At 38.2% G+C, this 22,120-nt stretch overlaps 1 protein-coding gene across 5 annotated transcripts; it reads right to left on the minus strand.

Moving 5' to 3' along the window:
• Positions 1-243: 243 nt before the first annotated feature.
• On the minus strand, positions 244-21,878 carry SAAL1 (serum amyloid A like 1). 5 transcript variants are annotated; one of them, XM_033862605.2, is made up of 12 exons: positions 21,703-21,877; positions 20,168-20,281; positions 15,377-15,460; positions 11,973-12,052; positions 10,171-10,230; positions 9,921-10,036; positions 9,396-9,576; positions 7,011-7,093; positions 6,734-6,922; positions 3,556-3,749; positions 1,433-1,525; positions 244-748 (listed from the first exon to the last, which is right to left on the minus strand). In XM_033862605.2, exons 1-12 carry the CDS (start codon positions 21,835-21,837, stop codon positions 656-658), a joined length of 1,422 nt encoding a protein of 473 aa, XP_033718496.1. In that variant the 5' UTR covers positions 21,838-21,877; the 3' UTR covers positions 244-655. The 5 variants fall into 5 exon arrangements, with proteins under 5 accessions (XP_033718496.1, XP_019804004.2, XP_019804007.2 ...); XM_019948445.3 differs by having other exon boundaries at positions 3,556-3,752; positions 21,703-21,876; XM_019948448.3 differs by lacking the exon at positions 10,171-10,230 and having other exon boundaries at positions 3,556-3,752; positions 21,703-21,878.
• Between the last annotated feature and the right edge of the window lie 242 nt (positions 21,879-22,120).

Here is a 22,120-nt window from a genome sequence, read left to right on the forward strand (position 1 = left end):
TGTGCTCTCAGGAAAACAGAATGTGAATTTATGCACTGAGGTAAACATGACAATAACTTGGAGTGTTACTCTTATGGGGTTATTTGCATCTTAACCTTAAGCTTCAAGAGATAACAAGAGTGGAATTTTTAGCACTGGCTAGCAGGTAGGAGTGATTTCATCAGTGCCTTTGAAAGCTCACATTAAAGTCACGTTCAACCTGTGGATAAGGTCATCACCAAAGACATACAAATACACGTAAAGTAAACCTACCAATTAGAGTTTAATCGGTACGATTTTAATTTTATAGTTCAATTCTTTTCAGCAGGGATACTTTCAAAAAAATCAAATTAAAAAATCAAATTAAGAGTTACAAAGAAAATCCTCACCAACCCCTCAAATATTAAAAAAAGAACCTCAATGATAAGCTTGTATTTTGTCTTCTTTACCTGAAGAAGACAAAACACTGCACAACCAATACAAAAAAGAAGCGGGGTGGGGGGACATGATGTTTGATGGTAGTGAAACTAGATTCCAATGCCAAACAAAAATGCTGGAGGAGAAGGGCATGAGTATAATACCGAACAATTATGGTCTAATATTTCCTGTTTGTCAATTTCAACTGTCAGCAAGGAAAATAGAGTTCATTTCTTCAGCAGAGGAATTCCAATAGTTTTTAAGTCTGAACCTTCAAACTTGGGAAGCTTTCCTCCAGGTTGCCAGCAAGGGTCTTATCAACTTCACGTAGGATTTTGAGGAAGTCTTCTACCTGTGAGTCAAACAAAAGAACCAAATAAACATAAGTAGAGGAAAAGATGTTTTAAGATACTGACTATTGTCTGTAAAAATGCTCTACCTATGTTTTCTAAACAGTCCAATGGAAAAGAAATGTGGACAGCTTGTCAGATGACAATAATAGTACTTCCTGGATGGTCTCTGAAACCTCAAGGAAATGACCAGCCCTTTCCATTTGTTTTCTTTTAAAGTAGTATTTATCCTCCTACTGATTCCCCTTGAGGGTCCATTACCCGAGTTGTATTATCATCCTCCTTGGTGACCCACCCCCTCATTCAACCCACCCCCATACTTCATTTTCCTAAGAAAAGTTATTTTGAAATTGCCTCTAATGGTAGCAAATGCAATGTAATCTGAAGGACCATAAAAACCTACTGACTGTACCTACCTAAGAATCTTATTTTTAGTTAATATATATGCTATAACACAAAGGGGTACTATAAATTCAGTGTTGATTCCTTTCTCTTAAAATTTAAACTGTTACTCAGGCTAGTGCCACGAATCATCCAACAGTCATCTACCTGACAAAGGCATTAAGTCATGCGCATTATACACACTATCTTTTTTGACAAAGCCCTCAAAGATCAAGTGCTTACTTAAAACATTTTACTCAGTAATCTCCTGAAACTCAGCCACCTATACATTTACTCATACTCACCACAGGGTTATAGAGAGGAAGAAGGTTTTCAAATGCACAGGAACACTTCCGTTTGCTTAATTGGCCCTCCTTTAGTCCCTGAGCTACAGTCTCCTAAAACAAACAAACAAAAAGATGTGATGTCAAAAAGGAAAATTTCTAAAGCTATACCTAGTGAGTAAATACAAACCAGTATTTACAATTCCCTACTGATCCTACATGAGTTTCAAATGTCCCAAACTAAACCCACCATCATTCCTCCTTGTGTAACCCCAACATGTGCTCCACTGCAGCCCTTATTTTGGTGAAGGCACCACCAGCCACCCAGCCTGCTGCACAAACCAAAAATGTGGGGTACAGCCAAGACTTCCTCCTCTGATGCTAGCCGCTCCCCCTAAGTGTTTAATTCTACTCTACTAAATCTCTCTCATCCCACTCCTCCTCTCCATCCACTCTTCCACTGTCTAAGCTTTCATTCTTCTTCAGATTATTCTTGAAGATCACCAGCCACAAGAGCCTGTTGGTTGGTCTCCTGACTTCTAGCCTCAACTCGCTCTAATCCTCTCTCTCCATTGCTTTTGGAGTAATCTTTCTAAACAGATCACATCACTTGATGCTTAAAAAAAATCTCTAGTAGCTCCTCAGTTTCCTCAAGATTAAGTCCAAATTCCAATAAGTGGCATATCAGAATTTTCAAGACATATCTCTGGTTTATTCTCAGCCCACTTTCCACCTATATTCCTACCACATAAATATTAAGAAACATCTACATCCCTCCCTCCAAAACAACAAAAGCAACAACAAGCAATGGGAAAAATACTTGCAATGAATATGCAAAAGATACAGATATAGAATTACCCAAGGAATTCATATAAACAATCAAAATGGGTAAGTTTATAAAGCAGGAAACACAAATAATATACAAATATATGGAAATATATTCAATCTCACTAATAATAAAAATGCAAATCAAAATAAGGCACAATTTGGGGCTTCCCTGGTGGCACAGTGGCTAAGAATCCACCTGCCAATGCAGGGGACACGGGTTCAAGCCCTGGTCCAGGAAGGTCCCACATGCCGTGGAGCAACTAAGGCCGTGTGCCACAACTACTAAACCTGCACTCTAGAACCCATGAGCAACTACTGAGCCCGCGTGCCACAACTACTGAAGCCCACACGCCTAGAGCCTGTGCTCCGCAACAAAAAAAGCCACCACAATGAGAAGCCCACGCACCTCAACAAAGAGTAGCCCCCACTTGCTGAAGCTAGAGGAAGCCCACACGCAGCAACGAAGACCCAACACAGCCAAAAATAAATAAATAAAACATCAAAAAATTAAATAAAAAAAACAAGGCACAATTTATCACCTGTTGAATTTTACTTGATATAAAAATTATAATATACAATAATAAGGATCAAGTAAAACCAATATTTTCACATGTCAAAAGCATTCTGGCAATATGTAGCCATTTATGCCTCAGTCAGCTTCACATTTATCATGTCGAAACCAGCAATCTAACTTCTGAAAACCTAGGCTAAGGTAATAATCCCAAATCAGGAGAAGGGAAGCAAGATAATTCACCAAAAATACAAATCACCAGAATAACTGAAGCTTGTTTTAAGGAATATTCTTCTTAAAAAAGTCAATGAATATGAATATATTCTTCATAGTTGTATTCATAAATATATTTTTCCTAAAATATATGGATAGAAAGAATATGCTCAAAGAAAGAATACGTTAATAATCCTGCACATATTCAGGAAGAATACTCCTTATAACAAGTTTACAGTAAATTTTGAAAATTGATTTTTTGGCAAATTGGGTATTAAACAAACTGGCTCTCAGTGAAAAATCTTTCAGTGTATTGATCAGGAGTCAGGAAAAGTGCTTGTAATGTTATGTGAAAAGAGCAGCCTCCAAAAATTGTATATACTGGTGATAAGTATATGAAAAACACAAAAATAAATATACCAAACTACATCAGCTGTTAGTTTAAGAGTATAAACTTATGATAAGTTTTTTCTTTCTCTATTTTCCCAAATTTATGTAAAATTAAAAAATAAAAACACTAATAATAAAATTTGGAGCAGTAAGCAATCCATACTTTCTTTTACTGAAGAAAGCATTAGTACTTCTTTCCTACCTTTGTTAAAACTTGGAAAATATTAGACAGAAATTCACATGAAATATCCTTCAAGATTTTCAAGTGGAAGTCACCCTGGGTTAAATCAGACTTTTTAGTTTCTTCTGTGTTAGACTCTGCTGAGTTCTCTGGTTTCTTCTGACAATGTTTCATATTTTGTAAGACACGAATCAGGCTGTCAATTAGAGGAAGATCTACTGTACAAACAAATCAAGAGGCATGGCATCAGCCAGTTAAATTTGGTTACCATTCATTCATTCATTCATTCCTGCACATGTACTGAACACCTACTATTGCTAGACACTGTATTTTAGGTATTGCAGATATGGTGGTAAACAAGATCATCAAGGCCTCAGACTTCAAGAGGCTTACACTTTTATACTCCCAAATAAGCAAATAAATAACAGATTGAAGAAGAAACCCAATGATGAAAAAGAATAAATATCTGAAAATATAATTCTGGAACAGCCCCTCATCCCCCAAGACTTAAATTTGAAAGTACCAGGGAAAATTGATAAGGAATAGTCAACACTGAGATATATGTTTTAAGTTATCAGATATTAAGGATTAAAAAAATGGGGGAGGGGCAGTTATAATTATATTTTGAGCCAGTTATAAAGGTAACCACTAGACCCAAAATACAACCCTTACTAAATGCCAGAAATACTCACAAAGCAAATAAATTATATATTGAGGTATTTCAATATAAATATACATAATGAAAAATATAATACAACAGCATTCAGATCAAACATAACTATAACTACATTTAAATGAGTTTAACTCATCTATTAAAAAGAAATCAAAACACCTAAAACAAAGTATTTAGAAAGGTTGAAAAGAGTAAGATAGACAAAGGTATTAGGGGCAAATGCAAACAAAAGGAAAACAGGGGATGTGGCCTTTGTATCTGATATAAAAGGATTTAAGCCAAAAAAAAAAAAGCATTATGGGCAAACTATAATGAATGCCTATATACCAAATAACATGCCATCAACATTCATTAAGAACTACAAATGATAAAAAGAAAAGGACAAAATATTGGCAGTAAAAAATATTAATTTTCCTCTCTTTCCACATCAAATCAAATCGATAGAAATAACTAAGGTTATGGAAGAAGTAATCAGCATAACAACTGACACCTCCAACATTTATAGTCTAGCTCAGGCCTCTCTCCTCAGCTCCAGACTAAGACTGTAAGCTCAACAGCTCCAGCTGAACACTGAGTAGACATCTCAAACTTATCATGTTTAAAACACCACTCTTTCCTATCTTAGTAAATGGCAACTCTCCTGGACAAAAATGCCAGACATAGCTTGACTTTTCTCACCCTCCTCATCCTATCAGTCAGCAAATCCTGTTGGCATTACTTAAAAGTGATCAGAATCTGATTATTTTTCCCCACAACGGCCCCCGCCCCCGTTACCACCTTAATCCAAGTTATACTATCTCTTGCCTCAAGGTCACAGCAGCCTCCTAACTAGTCTCCCTTTTGTACCCTTGCCCTCCCCCTGCATTTCTCATCAACATGTCTGCCAAAGAGAGCCTATTAAAGTTGGCTCCTGTCTGTCCATCCTCTGCTTAAAACCCTCCACAGCTCCCTAACTCATTCCAAGCAAAAGGCAAAACCAGGCCCTCTACACTCTAGCCCCTGTTGCCTCTCTGGCCCCAGGTTACATTCCTCTTACCCAGGCTGAAACCGCCCCAGCCATACAGGGCTTCACTGCTCTTCCTCAAATATACCAGGCACACTTCTAATTCAGGGCTTTTACACTCGTCGTTCTCTCTGTCTGGAATGCTTTTCTCCCCAAGTATTCACATGACTCACTCCATTACTTCCCTCAGGTTTGTACTCAATGTCACCTTCTCAGTGAGGTAACATCCATAAATGCAGAGAAGACACTTGAAAACAGTCATCATTTTTTTGATTAAAAAACTCTTTATAAAATAGAAATAGATTAGTATCTCCTCAAATGGTACAACATAAATAGCTTAAGCCCAAAATAGAATCATGACTAATGATGAACCTCTAGAATCATGGCCAGTAAAGTCAGGAAAAAGGCAAGGATCACCATTATTACTTAACCCCAGAGGTCCAAGGCAACCCATTAAATAAAAGAAAGAAGAGGTAAAAAAGTGATAAGACATATCTAAGTTAAACCCAAAGTAGTATTAGATAAAGTCCAAGATTACCACTGGAACAACCATTAAAAACAGTAAGAGAATTCAGTAAGGTTACTAGATGCAACATTAACATAATACACAGAAACCAACAGTCTTCACATATTCCAACAAGAATAATCAATGGAAGAAAAGATACCATAGACAACAGCAATCCATAAGATAAAATATCTAGCAATAAACCTAACAAGAAATATGTAAGATCTGTATGAAGAAAATCATAAAACATTGCTGAGAGACATAAAATAAGACTTGAACAAATGGAAAAGCACATGTTCTTGGATACTCTACAAATTTAACATGATGTCAATAAAAAAATCAGGAAGATTTTTTGGTTTTGTTTTTGGAAACTGTCAATCTAATTCAGTGTTAAAAAAAAGAATAATAACAGTCAAAAACATTCTGAAAAAGTAGAATGCAGGAGTACTAGCCCTACTAGGTATCAAAATATAAAGCTTTAATAATTAAAACACTGTGGCTACTGATACATGAATAGAGCAATGGAACTGAATAAAATATATAGGGAAATATAAAACATAGTAATGATGAAAATTCAAATCTGTGTCGGTAAACTGGTTTACTTACTCAGTAACGTTGAGACAGCTGGGTATCTGGAAAAAACTTGAAACCATACCTCACATGTAACACCAGAATAAATTCTAGATGGTTCATGGATTTAACTGTATTAGTCATAAAAATCATTGTGAAAGACCATTTGTTTACATAGGAAAATATTCATTTATACTTATAAATGAAAAAAGTTGCCTAAAAAACAGGCAAAAAAATACATACGGATGTGAGTGTATAGTAGTTATCTCTGAATGATCAGATTACAAGCACTAGGCTTCCTTTTATAATTTTTTTTGTATTGGGCATGTGATGTTTTTGTATTCAAGGGGCTAAAATAGCACTAAAAAAATGGGAGAAAGAAATAAAATGAACAGCAAACACATCTGATAGACTAAAATTTAATTTAGTGAACTAAAATTATACTTGCCTTTTCCTATCTTTAGATACTCCTGTTCAGCCTGTGAGGCATAGATGGCGGACAACACTGAAAAAACAGAGGCTAGCACTGTTTTCTGTTCTTGAAGTATGATGGGTGGATCATCAGACTGGCAGAATTCATGGCACACCAGGTCAAAAAGTAAATTCCAAGTGTCTTTTCCAGCATCAGGACACCGTACTTAATAAAAATGATGAAGGAAGTAGTAATTCAAAAACAGAAAACAATTAAATGAGTAACTATCATGCTTCCCCATACAACATCTTACCAATTGCTTGAATTCCATCATCCACTGTAGTCAGCAGCTGTAAGATATGCATGTAAACATCGAGCCCTTCTGGATTTTCAGAACTAAATACAAAAAGCAAAAACTCAATCAACTTTACTGTCTATGGGACTGTAATCAATCATTTATTCAACAAATATTTATCACTCTGTACTAGGCACTGCCCTATATGCTAAGGATAAAACAGGGAACAGAACAAAGTCTCTGTGTTCACCAGAGCTTACATTCTGATGGGGAAATCAGTCAAAAAACAAATATTATGTAGTACAATCAACACACACAGGACAAGGAGTAAAAATTCTTTTTGGCCCTGTCCCATGAAAGTAACAATGCAGAAACCTATCAAGTGATACTTCACCATTCTGGCTTACTTGCATAATCAGGACAAAAAATGACTGAGACTTTTATAGAATGAATGTAAGGCTCACTGCACCAAGCACTGACAATAATGATGTTCTTAAAACTTCATAGGATTATCTTAGCTCCCAAGTTGAGAATACTAAAACCAGATAAGTATAATTTTTGTGATCAACAGTTTGGATTCCTAGAAACTCACAATCTTAGTTCTTCAACCACACAATTAAGTGAAAAAGATAGTGAACAATTAAAAGATGGTTCAGCAAATATTTAAGTGCCTATAGTTTGCAGGCACTATGTTAAGGGCTGGGAAAACAGAGATGTATAAAACGTCCACACCTTCATGAAATTTACTGTCTAAAATGAAAGACAATAATTAAAGGGGTAATAACAGTAAAGTAATATGAATGTAGCACTAGCAGAAGTCCAAGGTGCTAGAGGACCACAAAGCAAGCAGATTTAATTTAGTTTGGAGAATCAGGGAATGTATCATAAGAGAAATGGCTACACAGAAACCCAAAGGGGCAAAGAAATGCTGGAGGCAGAGACAACATGGTGTGCAATGGCTTGGTTTCGAGAGAGCTTGGTTCAGTTGAAGAAATGAAGGAAATTTCATACAGTTGAAACAGAAGACAAGGAATAAGGATGGAGAATCACAGTACAGGGCCTTATAAGCCATAAAAATCTGGACCTCATCCTAAGAAAGGCAACTGAAGTGTTTGAAGCATGAAAGTGAGATGACCAGCGTACGTTCTAGAAAAACAGCTCTACAGTCTAGGCTTGGAAGGAGCTAGTCTTGAGGCTAGGAACTCAGAGAATGTTGTAGCCGTCCAGGTAAGAGACAGTGGCCTGGTCGTGGCACAGATGGAGTCCCAGAAAAAGTCAGGAAGAAGGATTGGAGGTTGACTAGCCATGGGAAAAGACTGGGATGGGGAAGTATCGGTAATGGCTTCCACGTTTCTCCCACATTATCCAAATGGAATAATGATTACATCATTTACTGAGATTGAGAATACGGAAGAAGCAGGTTTGGGGGAAAGATGATGAGTTTAATGCTCACTTGGATAAAGGACATAAAATTAAAAGGTTTTAATATGAGTTATAGGGAATTCTCTGGTGGTCCAGTGGTTAGGACTCCATGCTTCCACTGCTGAGGGCCCAGGTTCAATCCGTGGTTGGGGAACTAAGATGCCACAAGCCGCACAGCACAGCCAAAAAAAAAAAAAAATGTGGATTATAAAGCACTAAGAATGCACAGTTGACCAATAAGCAGATCAATTCATAAATTAATGTTTTAGTGACTAGCAATAAACAGCTTCAATGACCTACAACACCTAGTAATCACTCTTGGGAAGACATCAGAGCCCAAAAGCCAGTCACTTATCCAAGACTGGCACATACACACAAGGAGCAAGAAAACAAGTGATGTCTGACATTAACTGAAGAAGTTGTCACATGACCAGTGGAAAATAAAGCACAAAGAAAATCTTTTCCATTTGATATAAATTATACGAAACTGCAGAAGATTTTAAAACAGTAACCATAATTAATGCTGAACAATAGCCTACTGCTAAGTAATATTAGAACAAGTATTTTGCAACCATTATGATTCTTGCAAAGAGCAAATATATTGTTACCAATATCAGTAGTGAATCAAACCTGACACAGATCAGCTATGTGCTACTCATCCTATTGAAAGGAAACTAAAAAGACATATCTGGGCTTCCCTGGTGGTGCAGTGGTTGAGAGTCCGCCTGCCGATGCAGGGGACGCGGGTTCGTGCCCCGGTCCAGGTAGATCCCACATGCCGCGGAGCGGCTAGGCCCGTGAGCCATGGCCGCTGAGCCTGCCCGTCCGGAGCTTGTGCTCCGCAACGGGAGAGGCCACAACAGTGAGAGGCCCGCGTACCGCAAAAAAAAAAAAAAAAAAAAAAAAAAAAAAAGACATATCTAAGGATACTTCTAGCAACTGGATTTTCCCAGAACATTTTGCACAAAAGAGTTCACCTACCGTACTTGTTTGGCAGCTTCAAGTACACAGGGCACAATTCGAAACACTGGCTGCTGTTCAGAATCTTCCTGGGGTTGGTCCAGAGGCTGAACAGCCCCATTTCTTATCCATTCCAACATTAGCTTCTCATCCAAATCAAAGAGCTTGTCCACAACCTCCCCGACTTTCACCAGCAAGTCAACTGCAGAGAATAAAAGAGATATTGAAATAAGAAACAAAATTTTTAAAGTAGTAAGTCTAATCGAAATTCTTAAAACTATTCCAAGAAAGCCAAATCTTGCCAAAGCATTACTTATGCCAAGGGCAATTTGCTTACCTCCTCTGTTTAAATTTGCTTGGCTTCCATCATTTTTACGTGGGGGATTTATCAGTATCCTGAGAGTTTGAGAAACTTCATATCCTGCATTGAAATACCTTCTCACCTAACACTTAGTCTTTAATTGACCTCCATAAATAGTTACCTGGTTTCCTAACAATTAAATATAATTTTAAAAATATTTTTTTCTACATTACATGGTGACTTACCATTTGTTGAACTTGACATGATGAAGCAAATGCTATCATAAATAGCTGGATGTTCTCGGATTCTTTCAACCCAGACAACGGCCACTTCTGTCTGGGAAAGGCAAGTAAGCAACAACCTACGTGATAAATGTGAGCTTAGTATCTATCTTTCTAAAACAGTAAAGGAAATTCAAGAGTGAAAGAGCAACTCTATTTTCCGAGTTTCCCTTAGGGGTAAGTATATAGAAACCATAAAAAGAAGAGAGCATACCTGCTTGTTTCCAGCAGAGTAGGAGGGTCTGAATCACATAAACAGTACAATAGTACCTGGCTACAAAAACAAAATGTCAACCCAATATGCCTCACTTCTCTCATTTCAAATATCCAAGCCAAAAAATCTGGACCTCAACCTTAACTTTTATTTATAAAAACTTAAATAAGTTTTTATTTAACTTTTTAAACATTTTAATTGTGAAATATAGCATATACACATAAAAACCTGTAAGATACAAATCTATACTTAGTGAATAATTATAAAGCAAGAAAAAGAACAGAGCTGCATCTCCGTAGCCCTTGTGTGTCCCTTACAAATCACAATTCTCTTTCCCACCTAGAAATGACTACTATCCAGACTTATCCAGCAATCATTTTCTTGGCTTACTCTATAGTTCATTTTATATATCTTGGTTTTTAACTTTGTATGAAAGAAATTATATTGTATGTATTCTTTTGAGTCTGAGTTCTTTGGCCCAACACCATGTCTTTAAGATCTACCCATCTTGTTCCAGTAGCTGCAGATTCATTGCTGCAGAACATTTCATTGTATGAATATAACACCATTTATTCTTCCAGCCTACTACTGATGAACATTTGGGTTGATTCCAATTTGGGGGTTTCAAGCAATAGTCTTATAATACTTTTCATATGAGTATACTGATATATGTGTGCACGGTTTCTCTTACCATATACCTATGAGTGACATCACTGGGTCACCGCATATGTGTACCTTCTGATATGACTAGGTAATGCCCAACTGTTCCAAAGTGGTTGAGCAAATTTATATCTCATCAGCAATGTATACTGTTTCATATTAATTTTAAGATATGCATTTAATTAAGTTCATAAAACTTGTCAATATTACTCATTCACAGATTTTTAATAGGGATCACTAGAGACCAAACATAATCCTGAGTCACTTATTGCATGAACGATTATACGTTACGGAAGAATAAATACTTTAAACTAGGATCTTAAAGTCCTTCCACACCTAGAAGAGGTAATAACCTCTATTTTAGAGCCCCAGGTACTTGAATCCTGTGTTAAACCCTACAGCCCTTGTTGAAAATAACCGCCTAGAAGAGTTTTCTTAACCTATTGTGGACACAAATTTCTTTGAGATTCTGATTAACAGCCATAAACCCTCTGCCTAGAAAATGAATATACTCATAAAATGTAGCATATAATTCCAGGGTGTTCTCAGACCTCTTAAAATAACCACCGGGGTTTCCACCTTAGAAATCCTCTGCCCAAAACTTCCTACATGTAGAAGAGAACTGGCCTCCAAGCAGAAGTATGAGAGCGTTTGAATCACAAGGGCCACGCTGTACCCTCTAGTCTCTTGGCAAGTCCCCCATCACCACCATCTAAGTCAGAACTGACTTGTTGACCAGTGTCAGGGTGACACTGGTCAACAAGTCTAGTTTTTCCAGACTCTAGCTCTGAGACTTTGGATTCCCTGAGCCTAAACTGTTTTGGACTCTGGTCAGGTGCCTCCATCTCCAAGCTCTGCCCCACTGGTTCTTATCCCATGTGGTTTACCACCTGCTGACGATTCAGGCCCCTTGGCAACCAATACAGAAAACAGGCCTAAATCCTGAACCATGTCCATAAATAGCACGCAAGTCCCCAGCCATCATCAACACACAATGACGTTCCTGGAGACTGCTCATCAGGAGAAAGGAAGTACTACATTTCATAATGTTTCCCTATCTGTCCTATGTATTAGGATTTCCTTAGGGATATAAAATATGAACCTATTTTTTAAAAACATAATTATTATGTAATAAAACTTACCCAAGATTTTTATCACTGCTGATGGACACACATATCTCCTGGAAACAGGCCATATTACCTAAAATTCCCACACAGATTTCCTGCCAAATCAAATTTCACAGGTCACAGTCGCTCTGAGGTAAAAGACACATATACAAAAATAACAACTTGAAAAAAAAACTTTCACTGAGCCAAGTTTGGGGAGAGAAAAGAAGGAGAGGCAGCATACAGAAGTATACTGTCTGCATCCTAATTTGACAAGTTTCCAGTAGTATTTGAGAGGAGATGAAAGACATAAGAAAAAGAAAGATCCAAGGCAGGCAGGAGTTACAGAATAAGAAATCTTACGGATGAACTGAGTCATAAATGATTGGTAGGATTTAGATATACAAACAAGAAGACAGACATTCAAACACAGGGGAAAGTATCAGCAAAGGCAGGAAGGGACTAATGTAGAGTGGACAAAGGCTAATACAGAAAGCTGCCCGTATCAGTACACAGTTATTAGTAGCACACAGTGGGAGGAGAGCATGAGATAAAGACAGCAGGTAAAAAGGATCAGGATTAAGGGCCCTAAATGCCTACTTAATTTAGTAGGTTATTTGGAGACATGAAGGTCCTCAAGGAAGGGGCCAACATACTGCAATGTTATTTTAGGTAGATTATTCTGGAAGCAAAATGATAGTGAAAAAACTTTAAAAGAAGTTCATAACCTCAGTAGTAACAGCTAATGTTTATTTAGCACTTACTACACCCAGGCACTACCCTAAGCACTTTCCACATAACATTTCATACAATAATTTATGAGGTATGTACCATTATTATCCCCATTTTTCAGATGAGGAAACCAAATCACAGAGAAGTTAAACAACTTGCTGAAGATCTCCAACTAGGAAATAACACAGCTCCAGAGCCTGAGCATTTCACCATATCACACTGCATCTCTGAAATCAAGTAAAGGAAGATGAGGGTGGTGATGGCAGGCATGGAAAGGAATGACGCTGAGAAAGACTCAAGGTGAAAGCAGAATAATTTGATGGGAGTAAAGGGAGAAAGCAGTTGAACATAACTCCTAGGTTTCCAGTTGTTTCATTTCTCCAGTAGGAGAGATTGGTTCCATTGACAAAAAAATTGGAAAAGAAAGCATAGGAAAGAACACAATGAGTTCAGTTAGGATAGTGTTTCCAAACTTGCTCAAACACAAATATCACTCAGGGGGCGTGTTAAAAATACCAATTTCCAAGTCCCATCTCAGAGCTACTGAATCAGAATCTCCAGGGTACAGTCCGGGAAGTTGTTTACCAAGCACATCATATGATTTATATGATTGGATAAGTGCGACAAACACTGAGTTAGGACATACGGACTTTTGGATTGGAAAATGCAACATGCAAATAAAGAATGCCTCAAGAAAGTTAGAGATATAGCACCTGAAATCAGAAAGGAGGTCGTAGCTTTGATCCCACAGGGAAGATTTACCCCCAAAGGTGTAAAGAGTGGATGAACTCACCAAGGAAGTGAATATAAAGAGGACAAGGGATCTGAGTCTACACCTTAAAAGGAGTCCACACTCAGCACAGGAAGAAAGTATCAATAAAAAGTCAAAAAAAAAAGTAACAGAGAAGTGACTGGACAGGTTAGAGACCAGGAGAGTGAGGTGGCACCAAAGCTATAGGAGTAAAGAGTTTCAGTAAAATGTGGGTGGTCAAATGTTGGGAAAAGAGTAAAAGAGGATATGGCCAGAAGAGATACATTTCCCCTAAAAACTAAAGAGGGAATAATTGAACTTCCAATCAAAGATCAAGTTTTTCAGTCTCAGCTACTCACTGAAATAACCTGGGGGGACTTTAAAAGCTGTCTGGAGTCCCACACTTGGAGAGACTATTTTAATCGATCTGAGAATGGCCTGACTTGGGATTTATAAAAGTTCCCTAGGGCAAAGCTTCTCAAAGCTTCTCAAAGTTTGGGCCTTGGTGCTGGTCAAAACCATATGGTCAAAACCATAACATCACTGCAAACTTGTTAGAACTCCTCAATCCTACCCCATCAGAAACTCTGGGGGTGGACTCAGTAATCAGTGATTCTGGGACATACTGAAGTTGGAAAGCCCACATCCTAGGTGATTCTAACTTGTGGCCACAGCTGAGAATCGCTGTCACAGACAGGCTATGGTTCACAGACATATATAATAATAGGACTAACTCCTGAAAGGAGCAATTCTTATTTTCTTAAAATTAGCTTATTTTTTTTAAGTACTAATCGTGAGTCAGTGTACCTAAGTTAGAAAACTCCAGGAGAAAATCATATAACTGTCAAATCTTTATATTAACATAACAACTCAAGGAAAAAGTGGTTCATTGGTTCATGAGGCCCCAACTCAGGTGGAGCATTGTACTTAAATAAAATTTTAATTCAACATTCAATTTGTAAAAATATACTACAGAATTCTTCACTTCATAATTTCAAACAAAGAGAGACACTACAGTACAGTGGTTACACTGAAGTAAGGCAGGCTAGGCTCAAATCCCAGCTCCATTCTTTCCTAGTTGTATGACCCTGGACCAATTTCTTAACCTGAGACTTAGTTTGTTTACTTACAAAGTAGAGATAAATGCTTACCTCATAGAGTAGTAAAATGAAATACTAAGTAAATAGCAGTTATTCATGATTATAATTACTTAATAAATATTTGCTATTTATTATTTGTATATTGTAATCACTCACAATATACCTAGCAGATGTCAACCTAAATGGCACTAAAGCATAGAAGACTTAATGAGAAGTACAGAATTGTTTTGGTGCATTCACTATCATCACTGGCCACTGAGAGCTTACTTATTTAGGAAGGCTTGGAAGTAAAGTACCATCTTGGGAAAATAGATGTGAATATTGAGAGGGGATGGAAGGCATACAAAGGAAGGCACGGAGATGGCAACGATCATAGTAAGCTCCTGAGGTGAGGAGTAGACAGGCCATGCTAAATTAGAAGACTATCTGGAGGGTACATTTTATGCTAGAAAGACGAACTGGATTCAGATTGTGGAGAGTCTTGAGCAATAGGCTGAGCTTAAGCAATAGAGGATTTTATGACTTTAAAAAAAAAAAAAGCAATAAACTGAGAAATGGGTGGTCTGGGCACTGTTCCCTGTTCAGCCACATATTAGTGGCATAATGATGATTAGGACTATCTAGTGTCCATAGCTGTTAAATTAAAGTATTGATCTCCCTGGTCCAGCCCAAATCTAAAATTCTATGACTGTAATAATTTTAAATAGTATATTACTTAGTACCTGGTAATGTTCAATAAACATCTGCAGACTCATTTGTAGCCATCAAGAACATTAAAGTGAGAAAAATGAAAGACTATCCAGCACTATCTGCTGTTACTGCTCCAAAGAGGCAGCTTTAGAAATGCACATACTTACTCTTAATCGAGGACATTTGGATTTGGCCAATATTCCCATAAATATGTCAGGAACATTAAATTCGTGGAGAAACAAAGCCACATCCTGAAAATAAAAATGATTATTAACTTGGATGCTGAATATTCCTCCTTAAACACCATAGCTCAGGCAACCATAAAAAAATAATAATAATTCCATATATACCTCCTTTCAAGCACAAGGAAAAAAATCCCACAAGGTTAGGAATTGTGTCAATAGACAAAAGTAATGTTAGTGCTGTGGTATCTGGTCTCAAGGCAATGGAACAATCCCATGAACAAATCTGAACTAACTGTGATATTCCAAAGGACTGTCCTCCTTTTACTGCCTTGTATGTATTTATCTTAATGATCTTTCTACCCACCAGGAATTCTCTTTAACTCATTCAAGCACATTTGCTGATTACCAGGTATCATGCTAGAAGATAGGATAAGGGAAAAAAGTAAAAGTCATAATTTCTGTCTTCTAAGAGCTTAAAACTTGATAGAGAAAACAGATTAAAAACCCGTATTGGGTTATGTCCAAAACCAGAACTTTTGTTTTCAAAATCCTCAACAGAAAAAAATTCTGATCACAATGTAACTGTGACAGCTTCACATCTTCCTAGAGAGTTGGCCCGGTCCCCAGTGCCTAAAGGGACACACCACACAGGTGAATGAACCTGGAGTGGACATGTGGCCCAATCTCGCTAGAAATGTGGGCTCCAAAACTAAATCAATTAGCTGTGGAGATTTGCATTGTAAAATGTCTAGATAAAATTAAGTTTCTGGCTGTCTACTGCCTCGTATTTTCACCAAAGTTGAGGTGTGTATTCGCAATACCTTAACTTAGAACACAGGCTATATGTCTCACGTGAAAAATGCCCTTCGAAGGGCTCTCAAAGAGAGAGGAAGTAATCCTTCAGAGCAGCTGAAATTGGGGTAACCTGCATGACTGTTGACTGGAAGAGATATACTGCACTTATTAAGAGATCATGGTCAGAGAGAATATTTCAAAGACATACTCCAAATTAAAAGTCAAAGCAGCAGGTGCTCTCCACTCTAAGTGATCAAGCTGTCTGTCATGTGGGCAACTCTTTGTAGCATGCAGCGATTTATTTATTTAATGACAGTTAATAATTCCTGGAGTAGCAGGAATAATATCAATAATTAGGTAGCCTAATAATACCAATGCCAATAATAACAATAATGGCAATTAACATTTATTGAACAAGTATTAAATGCCAGGGCCAGTGAAGTGGTTTGCATGCTATCTCACTTAATTCTCAAACAACCCTATGAAGTAATTATTATTAACCCCATTACACTGCAGTTTTAAAAGGTTAAGCAACCTGCCCAAGACTGTACAATCAGTAGGAGAACACAGCCAGAATTTGAACCCAGATGAGTCTGATCAAATCCACACTCTTAACCAGCACACCATAGTAACTGTCAGGTATTCATCCATTGATTACCTCTTCATAAAACATTTACTGAAAAACCTGAGTAATAAGCACTGTTTCAGGCTCTGGGGACACATCAGTGAATAAGATAGGTAAAGTCTCAGTGGAGTTTTCATTCTAGAGGGATGAACAAACAAACATATAAACAACTAAACTACATAAATCCTAAGTGCTACAAAGAAGATAAACAAGATGGTGTGTGCTAGAAATGAAGACTAGGGGGGCTACTCTAGATATATCAGAGAAAGTATCTCTGAAGACGTGACATTAAGCTTTTAAGAGGAGGAACTTAAATCCATCAGAGGACACAGGCTCAAAACAATCACTGAATAACAGGATAAGTGTTATGTAATAGAATGAACAGGTTCCATGAGAGCACAGAAAAGAGAGGAATCCTGCCTGGAGTGTCTGGGGAGGCATCACAGGGGAGGTGACATTTGAGGTGGGCCATAAAAGGTGGGAAAGATCTTGCAGGTGGAGGACATTCCATGCAGAGTGGCATGAACAGAGCATGAGTACATGAAAATGCAGGAAGCACCTGGAAGTCTCTGGTCCTGCTGAAGCACTGAGTGGCAGGTGATGTGTGAGATGTAGTCTCATTGGAGGGAATTTATGCCAGTGAATCAGTGGGCAGCTCAGTTCTCTAGAGGTGCTTCAAGAGCTACCATAAGAGGACAAAGAGGAAGCCAAGAGCATGACCCTGCCTCCACGGACAATCTCATTCAAACAGCAGCTCTAGTTTACCTATTTGATATTTGAGGATTTCACACTAAGATTTCATTTGAAAAACAGGTTGTTTCTTTTAAAAAATGTTTTAAAACCCCAACTTCTTAATAACTGTAGAAAAAGTATAGAGAAGATGAACAATACTCTCAACCAACTTGATCAAATTGACATTTACAGGACACTCCCACCAGCAGCAGGAGCACACACGTTCTTTTTAAGTGAACGCGGAACATTTACCAAGACAGACCAAGGTCTATAAAATCAATTGTATACTATATACTACCTATATACTATCAATGTATATCTATATACTGAAATTTTTAAAAAATACTATTTACAATAGCTCCCCAAAATATGAAATACTGACAAAAGAGGTGAAAGACCTAAATACTAAAAACTACGTAACTTTGCTGAAGAAATTAGAGAAGACCTAAACAAATGGAGCGACAGAACTTGTTCATGGGTCAAAAGACTCATTATTGTTAATTTATCAATTCTTTTCCTAAATGATCAATAAACTGAACTCAATCTCAGTCAAAATCCTAGAAGGCTTTTTGTAGAAATTGACAAATTGATTCTAAAATTAATTTGGAAATACAAAGGACATAGGACAACCAAAACAACTTTGAAAAAGAACAGAGTTGGAGATTAACACTACCTAATTTCAAGATTTATTACAAAGCTACAGTAATCAAAACAATGTGGTATTGGCAAAAAGATACAAATAGATCAATGGAACAGAACAGAGTCCAGAAATAGACTCATGTGTATATGTACGGATAACTGATTTTTGACAAAGGTGCAAAGGTAATTCAGTGGAGAAAGAATAGTCTTTTAAACACACTAACTAGAACTGGTTATCCGTAGGCAAAAAAAAGTGAAATTCAGTTCATATCTTGCATCAAACACAAAAATTAAGTCAAAATGGATCACAGACCTATAAGTAAAACCTAAAATCATAAAACTTACAGGAAAAAAAAAAACACAACACAATTAAAAAGTGGGCAAAAGATTTAAACAGCCCCTTGCACTAAAGAAAATACACAGATTGCAAATAAGCACAGGAAAATATGGTCACTGTTATTAGTAATTAGGGAGATCTAAATCATAATTACAGTGAGAATCACAACACTCTTATTAGAATGGCTGAAATTAAAAAGACTAACCATACCAAGTGTTGCTAAGGATGAGAAGAAATTGGAACTGGACTGTATCTCATACACCGCTGGTGGCAACGTGAAGTGTAAAAAACACTTTGGAAAATAATTTGATCTTTTCTTTATAAGTTAAACATACACCTACCATATAATCCAGCCACACTACTCTAGGTACTCACCCAAGAGAAAGGAAAACATCTATCCATACATACTTATACACAGACATTCACAGAAGCTTTATTTGTAATAAACTGTAAACAACTCAAATATCCATCAAAGAATCAATCATGGTATACACATATAATGGAATACCATTCAGCAATAAAAAGTAATAAACTTAAAATATACACAACAACATGGATGAATCTAAAATACTGATGCTGAGTGAAAGAGCCAGACTCATCCGAAAAAAGAATGCAATCCCATTTATACAAAACTCTAGAAAATGCAAATACTCTGAAGTGACAGAAAGCCCATCAGTAGTTGCCTGGAGAGGGTAGAAGCAGGGAGGGGTGAGATACTGGGATTACCCTTAAGGGGCATAAAGAAACTTTTTGGGGCTGACAGACATGCTCTCTGTCTTAATTATGGTGATGGTTTCATGCGCAAATACATACATTAAAATTTTTCTAATTGTACACTTTAAAGATGTGCAGTTTTTATACTTCAATTATACCTCAAAATATATGCAGGATTTTTTGTGTCAATAATATCTCATAAAGCTGCTTTAAAAAATGGTTGAAGACAATGAGCAGCCATTGACAAATTTTAAGAGAGAATTTTAATATGAGTAAATCTGTTTTAGGAAGAAGATACCTTGGGTAGCAATGTGGAGGACAGAGGGAGGTGAAAGAGACTAACACAAGGATTTTAATCAGAAATCTACTGCAAAAGTCCAAGTAATAAAATGAGAAATTATATAAGTCAACCTCTTTTTTTGCCCCTTTTCTTACCTGTAAAATAAGGATACTACCTATATCACAGGGTTACTGTGAAAGCAGGTAGAATGCTTTCAAGCTATAGAGTACAACACAAAATGTTAAAATATTATTGCAATTATATACATGTAATTCCTTCTTGTCCCTTTCTTCTAGTTTAATTGTGGTACCTCAGTGGTCTCCTAACTCCTAACCTGCTCTCAAATATAAGGCCAGTGTTCTTTTTAGGTAGATAAGTATCAGAACTTTCCTGGGCTACAAGCATTCCAGCATTCATAAGAACTATCTACATAGCCCAAATCTAATGACACTCAGATTTTCTGCCTTCAAAGACAAAAGTTGAGCATTTACAGCTCCTGGGACCTCATCCCTGTACCATAAATAGGAGTGACTACAGACATTAAAGTTATTCCCCAGAGACTTAAGGACTGAACCTAAAAAAAAAAAAAAAAAAATCCATTCACTACCTCCTTACCCAACAGTCTTTTCACTTCCATTTCCAACCCCATACCTCATCCATTGACATATCCCACACTCTGCAAATTTCATTCTCCATTTCTTCATCAAGCTCCATCTGCTGCTCCTCATGATCTGAGCTGGATTTGGAGTTTTCAGGGCTAACAATCTTCAGAAACACAAAGGAAGGAGATGAATAAAGGCTGTCCACAGTACTCCTCAAGTAATATTACCCCATAATCATTTAGAGGTCACAACAAAAAAAAGGGGGAATTCCCTGGAGGTCCAGTGGTTAGGACTCCGAGTTTCCACTGCAGCAGCCACGGGTTCATTCCCTGGTCGGGGAACTAAGACCCCGCATGTCACCCGGTGCCGCCAAAAAAAAAAAAAAAAAAGGAAATTAGTACCTTGGGTACCTTGGGTAAACACTACTGCTAGGCACTGGGTAGAAATACAAAGATAAACAAGATTTAATCCCTTACTTCCAAGTAGTTTAGGATCCAGTGGGGAAAAGACATATAAACTGATAATCACAACAGAAAAAGCTAAGTGATCCAACTGAATTGTGGACAAAGAGCCGGGAGAACAAAAATGATGGACCCATGACCTACATCTGGGAGAAGTTTTCCCCAACTTCTCTTAGGAGGTGATACTGAAGCTAAATCTTTGAGAAGTAATCGAAGTTTGTCATGTGAAGAAGGGAGAAGAGCATACAGAAGAAAATACAAGAGTTCAGAGTTAAGAAAGGGCCCAGCATGTGTGCGGAATGGTAAGCAGTTTAGCGTGTCATGGGCAGATGAAGCTGGAAAAGTTGCAAAGATTCCTGGATTCCGAGCTAAGAAATATGTATTTTTCTCCTGTAGGCAAAGGTAACTCTGAGGAGTTCCCATAGACGGCTTTTTTTTTTTTTTTAAGATTATTCTCGCAGCTGTGTAGAAGGTGGAGTGGAGAGGACAGTGATTGGAAGTAGGAAAAAAGTTAGGGAAACATAAGAACGTTCATATTTACTGAGAGGCTCCTATGAGGCAAACACTATAGTAAGCACTCTATGGCTATTATAATCTTATACAATCTACGCAATAACTCTATATACAATAATATAAATATTATCCCACTTTATAGAAACTGAGAAAGAAATCGGTTAGGCGATTTGCCCAAAGTCACGCTGGGCAAGCCGCGCTGTTGACAACAGGGCTGTTTGACTGCAAAATCACCATTTATTCTACTACAACGAAAGTCCTCGAAACAGATCAATTAGGACCTGGGCTTCAGAAACGAAAGTGGGAATGAGGGGCAGAAACTGGTCACGTATTTTTGGAAAATTTTCAAAAGTAAAACATTTTAATTAGAAGCATTCCAGCATCCCTGCCATTACACTTCCCTCTGTGTTGAGGGGCACAGGGAGCGGCGCACGGCAGTTTTAGGGTCCGGGAGACAGCAAGGACGCAAAGGGTAAGACCCGGCCGCTGGGGCCTGGGGAGGGGGTCGCCGTGGGGACGGCGGCTCCCCCGGCAGTAGAGGGCTGCCAGAGGCGGGGTGGGGGTCTGGGGGAACGTACAGGGAGCCCACGCGAGGCACGAGTTTCCGCACCTGCATGAGCCCGGTGAGGACGCCGAAGAGCCAGTGCTTGCTGTAGACCGTGCTGCCTATGCAGTCCCCCACGGCCGCCGCCTCCTCCTCCTCCTCCTCCCGACTCCGCAGCGGCGGAGAGGGATTGCGGTCCATGACTTGGCCTCCTCCGGCGCGCGAGAGCAGCTCCGGAAGCCGCCGGAGGAGGAGAGAGGCCTCCAGGCGCCAAGAGGGCACGGCGCGGCTCCCGCCACAGCGCCCCCTGCTGCCCGGAGCCCTGCCAGCCCGAGCGCCCGAGCAATTTGCCCATCAGACTAGGGAGCCCAGTTGTCTTGACTTACCCAACGCTCTACCCAGGACCGCAGCGCGGTTATATTCATAATTGTTATTTGTCACCCTCACTGGACCAGATATTCCATCTCTCCAAGAGCCCTTAGTC

Source organism: Tursiops truncatus, chromosome 8 (assembly GCF_011762595.2).
Source record: "Tursiops truncatus isolate mTurTru1 chromosome 8, mTurTru1.mat.Y, whole genome shotgun sequence".
In the NCBI taxonomy this organism is placed as follows: domain Eukaryota; kingdom Metazoa; phylum Chordata; class Mammalia; order Artiodactyla; family Delphinidae; genus Tursiops; species Tursiops truncatus.

Bases quoted from the DNA above. Each gene is read 5' to 3' on its own strand.
- SAAL1 (XM_019948445.3), bottom strand. From the start codon at position 21,837: ATGGACCGCAATCCCTCTCCGCCGCTGCGGAGTCGGGAGGAGGAGGAG. The intron at 12,053-15,376 runs GTAAGTATGTGC...TTGATTTGGCAG, and splicing joins CCAAATGTCCTCGATTAAGA to GAAATCTGTGTGGGAATTTT. The intron at 749-1,432 runs GTGAGTATGAGT...TTTGACTCACAG, and splicing joins TTCCTCTCTATAACCCTGTG to GTAGAAGACTTCCTCAAAAT.